This window comes from Mus pahari, chromosome X (assembly GCF_900095145.1).
Source record: "Mus pahari chromosome X, PAHARI_EIJ_v1.1, whole genome shotgun sequence".
NCBI classification, from domain to species: domain Eukaryota; kingdom Metazoa; phylum Chordata; class Mammalia; order Rodentia; family Muridae; genus Mus; species Mus pahari.
The window spans coordinates 63,734,653-63,747,774 of NC_034613.1; the positions used below are offsets into that span (position 1 = coordinate 63,734,653).

At 40.1% G+C, this 13,122-nt stretch overlaps 1 protein-coding gene across 1 annotated transcript; it reads right to left on the minus strand.

The window, feature by feature from the left end:
- Positions 1–136: 136 nt before the first annotated feature.
- Positions 137–11,500, minus strand: Smim9 (small integral membrane protein 9). Its single transcript, XM_021188759.2, has 4 exons — positions 11,302–11,500; positions 3,512–3,622; positions 2,913–3,010; positions 137–151 (listed from the first exon to the last, which is right to left on the minus strand). The coding sequence occupies exons 1-4, from the start codon at positions 11,498–11,500 to the stop codon at positions 137–139; spliced, it is 423 nt and encodes a 140-aa protein (XP_021044418.2).
- Between the last annotated feature and the right edge of the window lie 1,622 nt (positions 11,501–13,122).

The following is a 13,122-nucleotide window of genomic DNA, read 5'->3' on the forward strand; positions in this document are numbered from 1 at the left end:
AATTAAAACAGGATTTAAGATGTAAAAATAATTTAATCTTATTTTAAGCATATAACACATTCTCTAGCTCTTGAAATCTGTTGAGTCAGATACCACACTCCCCCCATTAAGTCTTCTAGTTCTTCAGTGGACTGGTTCACCCACCAAAAAGCTAAGAAAAGAAGATATAATGGTTACTGTTCAACTGTTTACATTCCTATCCATTCTTTCAGTCTTCATAATGTTACTATATAATCATATTATCTGTTCAAATGTGGTGTGTATTGTGTGTGTGTGTGTGTGTGTGTGTGTTCTTCTGGCACATGTGGATGGTGGTGTATGAACACACATATATTTGGGAACGAATACTCTTGTGTGAATGCCTATAGAGGCCAGAGCTTGGTATCAGGTGTCTTCTTCAAAGATTCTTCAATTTTTTTAGTTCAAAGTCTAAGTTAAGTGAAGAGGCTTGGTCTAAAAAATAAACCAGAGGGACTTGAGAGATGGTTAAGTTGATAAGTGTTTATTGCTATGCAAGCTTAAGGACCAGAGTTCAGATTCCAGGACTCATGTAAAAAGACAGGCATAGTCATGCTCACCTGTAACCCACCCAGTGCTGTAGGGGCCAAAAGCAGAAAGACTCCTGGGCTTGTTGGTTTCTAACCTTCCCTGGATTCAGTGAGAGACACTGTCTCCACAGGAATGAGGTGGTAAGTTATATAGTCTAACACCTCATGTCCTCTTATGGCCTCAGACACACATGTATGAACACATACATGTGCACAAGCCACACACACACATGTACCATGCTCACATATATTAACATAAAGCACACACACACACACACACACACACACACACACAAATGTACTTGTAGTGGGGTTTAGAATTTGTAGTAGAGTATGATTAGATAACTTTATCAATTGAGCCATCTCTGAAGACCCTACATTTAGTTCTTAATAACAATTTGGGCTAAAATGTATGCCTTTTACAAGCTGTTTGTTTTCCTCAATAGTGTTTCATCAATATGTTTCCACATAAGTATCCTTTCACATAAACATGGAATCTATATGAATATGCAATACTTTATTTCACCAGCTCAGACTAATGAACATTATGTTGTCTCTGTGGCTTTTTCTCAACATTATAAACCATGCTACATTTCCATGCATATGTATGTTTGTATACTTGTTAGTGCCAGTGAGTCCTCTTGGCTGCTAGAATTGCTTCCAGAGAGTTGGGTGATTTACCAGGTTTCACAGATGATTGACTCAGGTAATGAACTGATTCATTACAGCTGCAGCTAGTGGTAAATAGAGGTATTCAGGATGAAGGGAACACAGAGAGGCTACTGTAGTCTCTACTGTGAAATACCCTAACAAGGAGTGTTACTGAGATCCCACTGTGTGTCCACTACAATGCTCCCTTTATGACTATAGATTCAAGACTTCCTTTATTTCTACAATGAAAATTTAAGTGTTTTAATTTGCTGGCTTTTGCACTCTTTCTCAAAGAAATCATGTATCTCCTATATCTACCACTTTTTCTTTTTCTTTTTTCTCTTTTAAAAAAATATTTTATTTTTAATTTATTCTTTACACTCCATATTCCATTCCTTGCTCCCCTCATCCACCCTCTAACTGCTCCACATCCGACACCTCCTCCTCAACCCACCTAGTCTCCATGTGGATACCCCCACCCCACCTGACCTCTAAACTCCCTGGAGCCTCCAGTCTCTTAAGGGTTAGGTGCATCATCTCTGAATGAACACAGATCTGGAAGTCCTCTACTCTATGTGTGTTGGAGGCTTCATATCAGCTGGTGTGTGCTGCCTGTTTGGTGGTCCAGTGTCAGAGATCTCGGGGGTCCTCATACAGGGTTGCCCTCCTCCTCCTCCTCCTCCTCCTCCTCCTCCTCCTCCTCCTCCTCCTTCTCCTCCTCCTCCGCTTCTTTCAGCCTTCCCTAATTCAACAACAGGGGTCAGCTGCTTCTGTCTATAGGTTAGGTGCAAATATCTGCATCTGATTCTTTCAGCTGCTTGTTGGGTTTTTCGGAGGGCAGTCATGATATATTCCTAAATGTTATTTTCACTAAACTATTTACCTCTGTTAAAGTACTGCTTGCTTTTTAAACCATGTATGACATATCTTTTATGTTTTTGTCAATGTCTCTTGTGTTTTGTGTTTCATTTATGTGAGTGTTTGCTTTCAGATTGTCACGTTTTTCTTGAGAAGGAGAAAAAAGATCTTTCTTACCACGCAATATCTGTTTAGTTTTCACTTCATACAAGGAATATAGCCACCATGTGATACATATGTAAACTTGCCACCCAGAAACTCCCTTGAAAAAAAGACTTGTTACCCTAAGTGCTCAGGGCACTGTAAGCAGACAGCTTCTAGAGTTAACTCCTTCAGAGCTTGCCTCTGCTGCAAAGGGCTGCCCTTTACTTCTTTTCGCAGCCCTCACCCAATAATGTTCAAAATGATGTTATGATGGTCTTTTCAGGGTACTATAGGACGAATCTGATGGGGTCAGTCAAGGCTTGGTGGGACTTGTAAGGAGGTTCATATCTTTCCCTCTGCCTTTTACAGACATTAATACTTAATTATAATACTCTAAATACCAAATTCCTACCTCCTTGTGTGCTTCTAGAACACCTAACCTATAGCATACCCTTTTCACAAGATTACAATTTCTACATATTTGTCCAGTTCAAAATCCAGAGTATCTGGGTAGTCCTTGTTTTTTCTAATCTTGGAATGTTTCTGCTTTGTTAAGTAATCTATGAACTAAAACCAAGTTATTGACCCCAATCACCATACCTTATAATAATGATAGCTCAGAAAATGGTAACCATTGTAAATATTACCATTTTGAAAGGGGGACAACAAGAGACACAAGGGGGGAAAATTCTGGAATCCTACTAGGCAAACCTTGATTAGATTCATATTCTGCATTTCAAGAGAACTTCTCTGGTCAATTGTCCATTGTCTATGAGGCTCTTCAAGTCTTGTATTCACTATGGCTGCCTCTGCAACAACTGTTAAGGAACACACCCTACTTAAAGGTCTTCAGAGCTGGTGGGCTACTGGAAGGTCAAAGTATTTAAATATTATTTACGATGGATAGCTCATTTAATGCCAGCTTGTTTTTTTTCCCTTGGCAATACATTTCTCTCAAAATCATAGCTAATAATAACCAGTGAACTTAGAAGAATTTTTCTTTTGATTCCACATTGCTACTTTCTACTCATATCTACTTAGGCTTGAAAACTGGACAGTGAAATTTGTAGCCTCATCTCTTGATATGTTTGGTTGCTGTCATAGGTTTCTCCTTGTGCTCTGTCTCTTATTACACAGTGAGGCTTTTTAAAAGGGCCTTTCAGAGTTTTTCTACTAGAGTGAGTTTCCTTGAAACTCTTCATTAATTTCAAATCAGCAGCTGATGGGGAGCCTGAATATTTCTACTTCTCCAACCCCTCTCATATCCTCTCCCTATTGTATAGTAGCTTACGTGAGGCAGCAGAGAATAGTCATTAGTGCTATAGTGACAAAAAGAGCAAAAATGGCTGCTGGAGGTATGGAGCTCTTGAAGAAATCTGACAGGTGATTTTTAAACTTGGTCATCTGAGGTCTCTGGAGTCCTGTAGAAAGAGAATGTGCATTTATTGAGGAGAAGTCAAGGTAATCAAATAGTAGCCTCAGATATTATGGTTTTGGAATTGCCCAGAACTTATGATATGTGTACTTGCTGTGCTGCCTCAAGCTAACAAAACCCCCATTATTTTAGAAAGGTATTATAACATGGATATCACTTTGTGTCATCATTCAAATGGGAAAAATGTTCATCTCAAATATCTGAAGGGGTACTTTGTGAAAGAGAAGTATAAACAATCTCTAGACAATCTCTAGACAATCTCTAGAGTATGTTTGAAAGTGTTAAAACGAGGCTAAGTGAAGTTAATGTCCCCCAAATAGAAAGAAGGCCATCATCCCTGTGTATAGAAGAAGAAGGGGTAAAGAAAATTGGGAAAAAAGAAATTTTGGGTGAGCCTGCTGATCAACATGAGGCTAGAGATATTGAGTCTTCCCTTTAGAATATTTGAGGCAGAGGATTTGATGTGATGCCAAGGAAAGAGGCCAGAGAACACAAAACTTTCTGCTACATGAAATTCAGAGATATGACCCTTTGTATATGTTCTGCCCAGGGAGTGGCACTATTAGAGGGTGTGGCCTTGCTGTAGTGGGTGAGGTCTTGTTGGAGTAGGTGTGTCACTGTGGGTGTGGGCTTTAAGACCCTCACTCTAGCTGCCTGGAAGCCAAAATTCTGCTAGCAGCCTTCAGATGAAGATGTAGAACGTTCAGCTCCTCCTGCACTATGCCTGCCTGGATGCTACCATGTTCCTGCCTTGATAGTGGACTGAACCTCTTAACCTGTAAGTTAGCCCCAATTAAATGTTGTCCTTATAAGAGTTGCCTTGGTCATGGTTTCTGTTCACAGTAGTAAAACCCTAAGTCAGAAGTTGGTACCAGGGACTGGGGTATTGCTGTGATAGGCCTGACCATGCTTTTATTTGAAAGAATGTGGATTTTGGGACTTTGGATTTTGAACACAGTGGAATGCTTTAAATATGGCTTAATGGGCTGTCCTAGTAGGAATATGGAAGACTTTGTTACTGAGAATGATTTGAATTATTCAGACCTGGCCTAAGAGGTTTCAGTGAAGAATTTCAATTTATGGCCTACAGACTGTTTTGTAGTATTTTGGTGAAGAATATGGCAACTTTTGCCTTTGCCTGAAGTCTGCCTGAGGCTAATGTAAAGAGACTCAGATTAATTGCATTGACAAAGGAAGTCTCAGAAATGCCCATCATAGACTGGTTAAGTCTCATTTTAAACAAGCATAGCAAGCTGAGAAAGGGAAAATATTATATGGTTTGATTTTTAAAGGGGCAGAAAAAAAAGCAGATCTCACCGGACGTGGTGGTGCACGCCTTTAATCCCAGCACTCGGGAGGCAGAGGCAGGCAGATTTCTGAGTTCGAGGCCAGCCTGGTCTACAAAGTGAGTTCCAGGACAGCCAGGGCTATACAGAGAAACCTTGTCTCGAAAAACAAAAACAAAAAAAAAAGAAAAAAAAAAGAAAAGAAAAGCAGATCTCTGAGCTCAAGGCCAGCCTAGAACCAAGCAAGTTTCTAGGTGAAGAAAAACTTAAATCCAGGCTTGGTGGACCACACCTTTAATCCCAGTGTTTAGGAGACAGGCATGCATATCTCTGAGTTCAAAGTCAGTCTACAGAGCAAGTTTCAGGACAGCCAAGCTTAGCAAGTGAAGGAGTTGGAAAACTGAAAGCTGGTGATACTGTAATAAAACAAGGAGAGGGGAGCATGTTCCAGCTCCTGCAAGCAGCAGAACTTGGCAGCTTCAGCCATGTGGCTCTGGCTTTAGAGTTAAGAATAGAAGGGACTACTGGGATAATTGATGCTGGTTAGCTGGAGCTAAGTAATTAGTAGTGATTAAGAAGAGACCAGCATCGCTGAGGTGAAATCTTCTGGGAAGTCTTTTCTGAGAGCACAAAGAAGCAATGTTCCAGAGGTAGCCAAGGTTGTACCTTATGTTGCAGCTGTACTTGGTAATGTTTAAGAGTCACCAGGTGTTACTGGTTTTCAAGGTATGAAAGGGTCATGGAGAGTAGCATGACCTCTGTGAGAGGCCATGGAAGGCCAATGGTGAAGGTGCAGCCTCAGTTGTAGTTGACATCCCAGGACTGAAGGGGCAATGCAAAGATGTTGAGGCTTGGCACTATGAAAGAGCCTATGAGAGGCTATTGGTGAAACCTAGTTGTAGTGGAAGACCCCAGTGTATTGGAGATGTACCAAGAACAGCAGAAGCAGTGAAGTGGATCAACCTGAGCTTAGAGTGTTACAGAGGACAGAGCTTGAGAAGTTATGCCAGCTCTTTGGAGGAGCCCAGAAAATCACGTGTGGATCCCAGACACTGAAACAAGAAGCTGTAACATTGAAGTTGCCTTGGAGACCCCAAGATGTTCAAGATGCCAGAGCTGTGGGCTATCTGCTGAGGAAAGATGCTAACAGGGAGTGGAACCAGCCCAAGAGAAGAAATAAGTTTGTTGCGGTCAACAAAGATGAAAAGGGAGTTGGAGATCTGAAGACCATGTTGACATTAGATATGGAGATGCAGAGTTTGGAGTTTGCCCAGCTGGTTTCCTGTCTTGCTTAGGGGATTACAGTTAAGTGATCATATGAGTCTCAGAAGAGACTTTGAACTTTGGACTTTTAACATTGTTGATACTGCTACAGACTATGTGGACTTTGGAAGTTGGACTGAATGTATTTTGTATTATGTTATGGCTAGATATGGCCCCCATATGTTGTGTGTAGTTTTAGTCAATTGCTTTTGTGTCTTAGTGAGATTATGATGGAACTATATAGAATATGGTTTTTTTTGCCTTTTTAAAAAAAAAGATTTATTTATTTATTATTTATTTTATTTATGAGTACACTGTAGCTATTTTCAGACACACCAGAAGAGGGCATTGGATCCTAATAGAGATGAACCACTATGTGGTTGTTGAGAATTGAATTCAGGATCTCTGGAAGATCAGTCAGAGCTCTTAACCACTGAGCCATCTATCCAACAGCTTGTAGTTTTAAAAACATGCTACTGACTTAGCTCAGGAGCTGCCACCACACTACCGACCCCTTCCAGCTTAGCTCATCATTGCTTGCAAACATCTTCCAACCCCGTCTTTTTTTCTACCCACCTATGCTCCATGGATAAAAAATTAGTCAGGCAGCTTTATTATTTTAAGCTTTCCTTTTGTGGCACAATTTTTGGGTGCAGAATCTCCTTATTAAACCACCATCTCTGGCTTTACTTCTGCCCCAAACTCAATGGCCTCTTCCAATCAGCCCTTGCCAAACATCTCTGGCAACCTGTCTGCAGTGGGGCCACAGGCTCTGGCTGTCCTGAGGCCTTATATGACTTCTGCTTTTTTACTAGTTCCAAAGCATGGTAGAAAAGCCTCATCTCTTCCCCTGTATCTGCCTTTTCCTCCTGGGACCTGGAAGTTCCACCTGTCCATTCTGTCCAGAAATTGGCTCTTGGCCTCTTTATTAACAACTCAAGAACCAGACCTTAGTAGTATCAGCACCTCCTTCTACACCTCACCTTTTCTGTTCAGTAAACAAACAAACAAAAAACAACAAAAACAAAAAACAACGTCTTCTCCCAGATATAAATTGAACAAAACCATAACAATTAAGTAAATTACAAACCATGAGGTACAAATGACATCCAGAATTAAGTAAATTACACACCATGAGGTACAAATGACATCCAGCCAATCAATTTGTCAATTAGACAAAGTACTCTACCATATTTCCTAACTGAAAGAATTATGATTTTATCCCTGGTTTATATTTAGATTTTATCCTGTGTTTGCCACCTGAAAACCATGTCATCCACTCTATAAACTCCCTATGTTAATCAACTTGAGTTTAATTATGAGAATAAAACTAGTTTTCAACCCCATCAAAAATCTGAGAATGACTTAAACATTACCTGAGTAAACACCACCCATAGACTCATATGTTTGAACAAGCCTATGGGGGCCAGGGAATGTAATATGATGGTTTGTATATGCCCAGCCCAGGGAGTGGCATTATTAGAGGGTGTGGCCCTGTTGTAGTAGTTGTGACCTTGCTGGAATACGTGTGTCACTGTGGGTATGGACTTTTAAGACCCTCTAGGTGCCTGGAAGCCAGTATTCTACTAGAGCAGTCTTGAGATGAAGAAGTAGAACTTTTAGCAAATCCTGTAACATGCTTGCCAAGATGCTGCCATGTTTATGTCTTGATAGTGGACTGAACCTCTGAACCTGTAAGCTAGAGCCAACTAAATGTTGTCCTTATAAGGGTTGCCTTAGTCATGGTGTCTGTTCACAACAGTGAGACCCTAACTAAGACAAGAGGGTTCATTAATACAACCATTTATAGAACTGGAACTCTGGGATGGATCAGATCAGCTTGTATGTGTCTTGTGGAAATGGAGCTTTGAGGGATTCCCACTCTGGATCAGTTGACTATCACCTTTTTTAAAAAGCAATATACAGCATACCAACAGCCAATATCAAATTAAATGGAGAGATACTTGAAGCAATCCCACTAAAATCGGGGACAAGATAAGGATGCCCACTTTCCCCATATCTATCCAATATAGTACTTGAAGTGCTAGCTACAACAATAAGACAAGAAAAAGAGATCAAGGGGTTATAAATTGCCAAAGAGGAAATAAAGGTATCACTATTTGCAGATGATATGATAGTATACATTAGCGACCCCAAAAATTCTAGCAGAGAACTTCTCCAGTGGATAAACAACTTAAGCAAAGTGGATAGATATAAAATTAGCTCAAATAAATCAGTAGCTTTCCTTTATACAAATGATAAACAGGCTTAGAAAGAAATTAGGGAAACAACTCCCTCAACAATAGCCACAAATAATATAAAATATCTTGGGGTAACTCGAACCAAACAAGTAAAAGATCTGTATGACAACAACTTCAAGTCTCTCAAGAAAGAAATCAAAGGAGATCTCAGAAAATGGAGAGATCTTCCATGCTCATGGATTGGCAGAATTAACATGGTAAAAATAGCCATCCTACCAAAGGCAATCTATAGATTCAATGCAATCTCCATCAAAATCCCAACACAGTTCTTCAAAGACATGGAATTCTTAAATTCATTTGAAAAGGCAAAAACAAAACAAAAAACACACCAAAAACCAAAACCAACAACAAAAAAACAGAATAGCTAAAAAAAAATTTAATAATAAAAGAATAGCTGGAGGAATCACCATCCCTGACCTCAAGTTTTACTACAGAGCAATAGTGATAAAAACTGCATGGTATTGGTACAGAGACAGACAGGTTGATCAATGGAATTGAACTGAAGACCCAGAAATAAAACCACACACTTATGGACACTTGATATTTGACAAAGGAGCCAAAAATATACAATGGAAAAAAAGAGAGCATCTTCAACAAATGGTCTAACTGACTGCCAATATGTAGAAGAAAGAAATTAGAACCCGTATTTGTTACTTTGCACAAAGCTCAAGTCCAAGTGGATCAAGGACCTCAACATAAAACCTGATATACTGAATCCAATAGAAGAGAAAGTGGGAAAGAGCCTTGAACTCATTGGCACAGGGGGAAATTTCCTAAATAGAACTTCAATGGCTCACACTCTAAGATCAAGAATTGATAAGTGGGACCTCATGAAACTGGAAAGCTTCTATAAGGCAAATGATATAGCCAATAAGACAAATTAGCAAACAACAGATTGTGAAAAAAATCTTCACTAACCCCACATCAATAGAGGGCTAATATCTAAAATATATAAGGAACTCAAGAAGCTAACCATCAAAAAAACCAAACAACCCAATCAAAAAATGGGGTATAGAACTAAACTGAGAATTCACAACAGAGGAATCTTGAATGGCTGAGAAACACCTAAAGAAATGTTCAAAGTCCTTAGTGATCAGTGAAGTGCAAATCAAAACGATCCTAAGACTCCACCTTACACTAATCAGAATGGCTAAGCACATGTTGCTCAGGTGACAGCACATGTTGTCGAGGATGTGGAGAAAGAGGAACACTCCTCCGTTGGTGGTGGGATTGCACGCTGGTACAACCACTCTGGAAATCAATCTGGAGGTTCCTCAGAAAATTGGAAATAGAAGACCTGAAGACCCAGCTATACCACTCTTGGGAATATACCCAAAAGATGACCCAACATGCCACAAGGGCCAAGTGTTCCACTATGTTCATAGCGATGTTCATAGTAGCCTTGTTTGTGATAGCCAGAAGCTGGAAACAACCCAGATGTCCCACGACAGAAGAATGGATACAGAAAATGTGGTTCATTTACACAATGGAATACTACTCAGCTATTAAGAATGAGGACATCCTGAGTTTTGCAGGTAAATGGATGGAACTTGAAAATATCATCCTGAGTGAGGCAACACAGACCCAAAAGAACGTGCATGGTATGTACTCAATAATAAGTGGATATTAGCCAAAAAATGTGCTGAATACCCAAGATACAGCCCACAGAACTCAAAAAGGTTAGCAAGCTAAATGGCCCAAGTGAGGATGCTTCAGTCCCACTTGGGAGAGAAAAGAAAGCAACCACAAGGGGGGAGGGAGGGACCTGGGAAGGAAAGTGAAAGTAGGGGGCAGAGAGGGGAACATGATTGGGTATTGGGTGGAGGAAAAGGACTGAAATCCCTGAGGGCCAGTAGAAAGAATGAAAACATGTAACCTTGGGAGATAGGAGGTTGGACAGACCCTGCAGAATGTACCAGAGACCTGGGAGGTGAGAGCCACCCAGGACTCAAAGGGAGGGACCTTAGATGAAATGCCCTACAGTGGGGAGAGGGAATTTATAGAGCCCACTTCCAGCAGGAAGACAGGGTATCAAGTGAGGGATGAGGTTGCCATCCCACAGTCAAAACTCTGACCCATAATTGTTCCTGTCTGAAAGAACTGCAGGGATGGAAATGGAGAGGAGCCTGAGGAAAAGAAGGCCCAGCAACAGGCCCAAAGAGGGATCCAACTCAAGGGGAGACTACAAGACCTGACGCTATTACTGAGGCTGTGGAGCACTCACAAAAAGGGACCTATCATGACTGCCCTCCAAAAGACCCAACAAGCAGTTGAAAGCATCAGATGCAGATGTTTGCACCCAACCAATGGACAGAAGCTGCTGGCCCCTGTGGTTGAATTAGGGAAAAGCTGGAAGAAGCTGAGGAGGAGGTCGACCCTGTAAGAGGACCAGCAGTTTCAATTAACCTGGATCCCCATATCTCTCAGATACTGGAACACCAACCAGGCAGCATACACCAGTTGATATGAGGCCCCCAACACATATACAGCAGAGGACTGCTGGGTCTGGGTTTAGTCAGAGAAGATGTACCTAACCCTCAAGAGACTGGAGGCCTCAGGGAGTTTAGAGGTGTGATGTGGTGGGTGTGGGGGGTGGTGACATCCTCGGTGAGGAGATATTGGATGTGGAACAGTTGGAGGGTGGATCGGGAGGGGAATAAAATATGGAGTTTAAAATAAATAAATAAATAAATAAATAAATAATAAAAATAAAAGAAGGTATGCTTTTTTTAAAAAAAATCAATTTTACTACCTTTGTGAAACCTTCACTTAGTTCACCTGGAACAACTTTAATTGTTCTGTTGTCCTTGGGAACATTTGTCAAAATAGCATGAAAGCAGTTTTTTTTTCCTAACCTGAGACTTGAGTCTCTTGTCTTTTGATGTCAGAAATATTCTTCCTAATAGCAAATACACCCATTGCACCTGATTTCAATCCTGTTTTTTCTTTCATTTCAAAGGTAAGTAAAGCTGAAGGAGGAGTAGCTGTCTCTAACAAGAGACAAGCCAGAGGGCACAAGAGCAGTCCTATGCAGAACAGCTTCAGAGGCTTCATGAACTCTTGTTTTGTCTGAAAAGTCAGAACAGAGTCTCATTCAACTTATATTGAAAAAAGCTTCCCAACTGCCACACAGAAAAGTAATTCATTGATTTCTACCAGTGAATCTTGAACACAGTCTGTGGGTTCTCCAAACCAATAAAACTCGCATAAAACTATGTGCTTGTTGGGTACCATTCAAGTATATTTTTTTCACTTTTGAATCCTACATTTTATCTGTCAGAGTAATCCTGTTAGCTTTATGAACTTCGCATAACCCATCATCATCATCTTGTTTTTGCTTCCCTTCAGCTTTTTCTACAGTAAGCAAGCAGATCTTATAAGTAGTAGTCAGAATTGGTCTTTGATCTCATGTCCTACTAAGCTTTCCTTGGTCACTGTGATTCAGCTCCATGACTTATTCTTTCCTTGGAGCTGTTTCACTTGCCATCCCTGTTTCAAAGAATTCTCCCCAGCCTAGACATGTATGTCTATGTCTTCTTACTTCACATGTTTAAAGTGCTCAAATGTCATTTTCTTGAGGTAGATTTCCTTGCAATCCCTTTATAAAAGTTGTCCCACTTTCAAACAAACCACCAAGTCACTTTACCTTCTTGAGTTTTCTTCATTAACTTCATCAAATCTAGTTAATCTACTTCATTATTTAGTTTATTCTGTGGTTTTCTGAACTATGGTATGTTCTCCATGAATACAGAGATTTCTTTCCTGTTTGGTTTGCTATTGAACATTACCTATGACATATTCAAGTATTTAATATTTTTATTTTAATCTATGTACTATTGTGTATGTTTAGGAACATATATGCCATTATGTACACATAAGGCCAACTTTTGGAATTGAGCCCATTTTCTCATTTTATTTGGCATCCAGGGATTAAACTCAGGTTGTTAGTCTTGTGAGGTAAGTGGTTTTATTCACAGAGCCATATTTCCAGCCCAATCATTTCTTTTGAGTAAATGAATGGTTGGTGTCTCTCATGAATGAGGAATAGTCACAATCATAAATAATCTAATAGTCATTCACTTTCATTTCAATATCCAACAGGCAAAAGGCTGAAAAACCTGAAATCCTACCTTTTCCAACTAGCCAAACTTGCTCTAGAAAACCTATATTGGCCTTGGAAGGCATCATTCTTGGCATGAAAAGCCTTGATGAAATTTAGATGACCTAACATGACAGCTAATCTTACTCAAGATGGGAGAAAGAATGGCTTCTCAGTAACTCAGCAAGAAGTCAGTCATTGGTAGAGCTGGAAGCTGTGCTGTCAGTGGTGTAAATATAACAATTCATTTGTATATTTTAGCCAGGTTGTTCAGGTCATTTTTGAGTAAGTGAGGAGAAACCCTTCTATTTTACACTCCCACTCCCCAGGGTTACAATATTAGATCTATTTAACAAAAGGTTTTCTAGAATGCTATTGTGAATGTTTACTAATTTGGTTATGTAAAACAGTTATGTCAGAACACCTATAGCTATAAATTTCTGGGTTCTAAGGTCAAAGGCCTTATGTCTCTGGTTCTCTTGACTTGGTATTACAGACTTCTGATTCAGTCACCCCAGCCCATGATTCTTTGACACTCAAGGGCCCAAGACTACTAGCACTAGAAAACTTTTTCCTC

Excerpts from the sequence above, each read along its gene's own strand:
- Smim9 (XM_021188759.2), bottom strand. The coding sequence starts at position 11,500 with ATGAAGCCTCTGAAGCTGTTCTGCATAGGACTGCTCTTGTGCCCTCTG. Across the intron at positions 3,623-11,301 it reads ACAAGAGACTCAAGTCTCAG|GACTCCAGAGACCTCAGATG; the intron begins GTTAGGAAAAAA and ends CTCTTTCTACAG. Across the intron at positions 3,011-3,511 it reads TGTCACTATAGCACTAATGA|AGGCAGCCATAGTGAATACA; the intron begins CTATTCTCTGCT and ends CAGTTGTTGCAG.